This window comes from Plasmodium malariae (genome assembly GCF_900090045.1).
Source record: "Plasmodium malariae genome assembly, contig: PmUG01_00_39, whole genome shotgun sequence".
NCBI lineage: Eukaryota > Apicomplexa > Aconoidasida > Haemosporida > Plasmodiidae > Plasmodium > Plasmodium malariae.
In genome coordinates this window covers 185932-188362 of record NW_021638312.1, presented here as the reverse complement: position 1 = coordinate 188362, position 2431 = coordinate 185932, and the positions used below count along the sequence as shown (strand labels likewise).

Sequence of the window (2431 nt, the reverse complement as noted above, 5' to 3'; positions counted from 1 at the left end):
ACATTTTTCGTATTTTATCATAGTACCTAATTAATATTAATTTTGTTTTAATTAATCTATTATATTCAAAACATATTTGACAAATCTATATACAATATAGTTATTCATACATTTAAGTAATATAATTTTAACAAAAAAAAAAAAATCAATAAAATCAATAAGATTAAATTAATTGACGAGCCTATTATAAAATGTATAATTCAATAAATATAAGGAACAAAATGCAGAACATAAATAAAATAACTAATATTACTTACTAAATATTGTTACTTTTTCTCGTACATAAATATTAGTTAGGGGACTCATTAAAAAATAATTAAAAAAAAATTAAAATAATATTCCATGTTGCATCATATAATGGAACCTTCTATTAAACAGAAATTGTAAAGTATAATAAGCTGTTAATATAAGAATATTTATTAGTCTATAATAGTATCTAACAGAATAGAATTATTAAAATAAACACAAAAGTTGCGTATCGTTTTCTCTGTACTATTAAAAATATCATAAATTATGTATATCTTTTTGTGTCTTACAAAAACTTTTCATTATTGATAAAATTAATTATTTTATAATAGTAAAAGTATAACGAAGTAAAATAAATAAAAATTAATTATTATATATATTATTTGAAATTACTTATAGATATAATTCATTGAGTTTCACTGGTTTTCTTTTTTCGTTTTTTTTAATCTAAGCTTATATAAAAGAAATTTATCTTTTAGGTAGAAAAAAAATCCATTGTGATAAAAACGATTCAACTAATCACTCATTTATTATGTATACACCAAAACATATATACATATATATAACAATGCAACTACATTCATTCACTTCTTTTCTTCATGTGTAAATTAGGAAACTTTTATACTTAATTAAAAAAAACTAATTACACATTTTTTTAATAAAGTCGAAAAATAGTAATTTAATAAGAGAAAAGATTAAAAAAAATAAAAAAAAACTATATTTTGCAACTACAAATATAAATCTTTGTATATAAAAAAAAAATTATATAAATTGTGCTTTTATATATTTATTTCAAGTTATATACGTATATTTTTCAAAAAATTCTTATTATATACAGAAACATATATGGAACATAATGTCGTGTTGTACTTAAAAATCATTTTAAAATAAAGTATGAAAAACATTCAAACATTCAAATTAACAAAAAATTAAAAGACCACACTTGTACTCTTGTGGATCAAAAAAAATTGTCACCCACAAGTAGATCTATGAAATCTATGAAATTACAGACATCTTTGTTATTTTTGTATAAGAATTAGGAAATTCTATATTTTAATTGTTGTAAAAGTGTACTTCAATTAAAGAAAGATGCGCTCTATAATGCATTTCACTTTTTACATTTTACAGTTTTTCGGTAGATAGAAAAAAGCCATAATATAAACATAATCCAGAATATAAGAAGTGATCGTAAAACAAATGGAATAATCCATTTTACATCCATTGGATTATTATCGATAGAATAAGTACATGTTGATATTAAAACTGATGCTGCAAGTGCTAAATGTATGATAAGTATAAAATTAAAAATAACTCCTCTTCTATCTACGCACTTCCTTAAAAACTTAGAACCAGCTTTTACAACTTCCACAACTTTCTTTACATAATTTTTATGCTTTAACTTACCTTTATCAAAATATGTATTTCCTTCAATATATGCAGGAGATTTAACTTCCATAACTTTCTCAAATACTATTTTATTATTTAATGAACTTTTACATTGTTTTTTATTTTTTCCTGTGGTCCCCTTTTTATTATTAGATATGTCTTTTTTTTCACACACTCCAATATTTGGTACACCCTTCATCCATACAATATTTGAACGCCCTTCATTTTTATTAACTACTGCTAATCTATAAATACTAATACCTGATTTTTTATAATCATTGTTTTTTTTATCCAAATTTTTATAAAGGATACTCTGAAAAAACCAAGTAAATATTCTTTATTTAAAAATACAAGAAATATCGTACTAACAACAAGTATGAATAAAAATAAAACAATAATAAAAAAATGAATAATAAAAGCGTCTTTAATTAATAATGTTATATTACATCACTACATAAAATGGCACACTCATTTAAAAGGATAAACGTAAAAAATTTAATAAAAAAAAATAAACTTATTTTCTCTTTCATACTGTATATTTTTAATATTCTAATATATCCTATTATGAACAAATTAATAATAATATAACATCCTTTTAATGTCCAAGGATACTATATTTTTTTTTTATTACATTTTCATAAAAAAATTTATAATATATATATAAGTGTAATGAATTTTTACAACTTATAAAATATAAATGAACTTTAAAATTTTATTATTATATTTTGTCCTTTACATAAATTATAAAAAAAAAACAAACAATAATTAGAATAATACGATTTGAATTCAATTATAAATA

General features: G+C 20.0%; 1 protein-coding gene across 1 annotated transcript; it reads right to left on the bottom strand.

The window, feature by feature from the left end:
- Positions 1-1354: 1354 nt before the first annotated feature.
- PmUG01_00066400 (Plasmodium exported protein, unknown function) lies at positions 1355-2162 on the bottom strand (the record flags this gene model as incomplete). Its single annotated transcript, XM_029005378.1, has 2 exons — positions 1355-1945; positions 2079-2162. The coding sequence occupies 2 exons, from the start codon at positions 2160-2162 to the stop codon at positions 1355-1357; spliced, it is 675 nt and encodes a 224-aa protein (XP_028859152.1).
- Between the last annotated feature and the right edge of the window lie 269 nt (positions 2163-2431).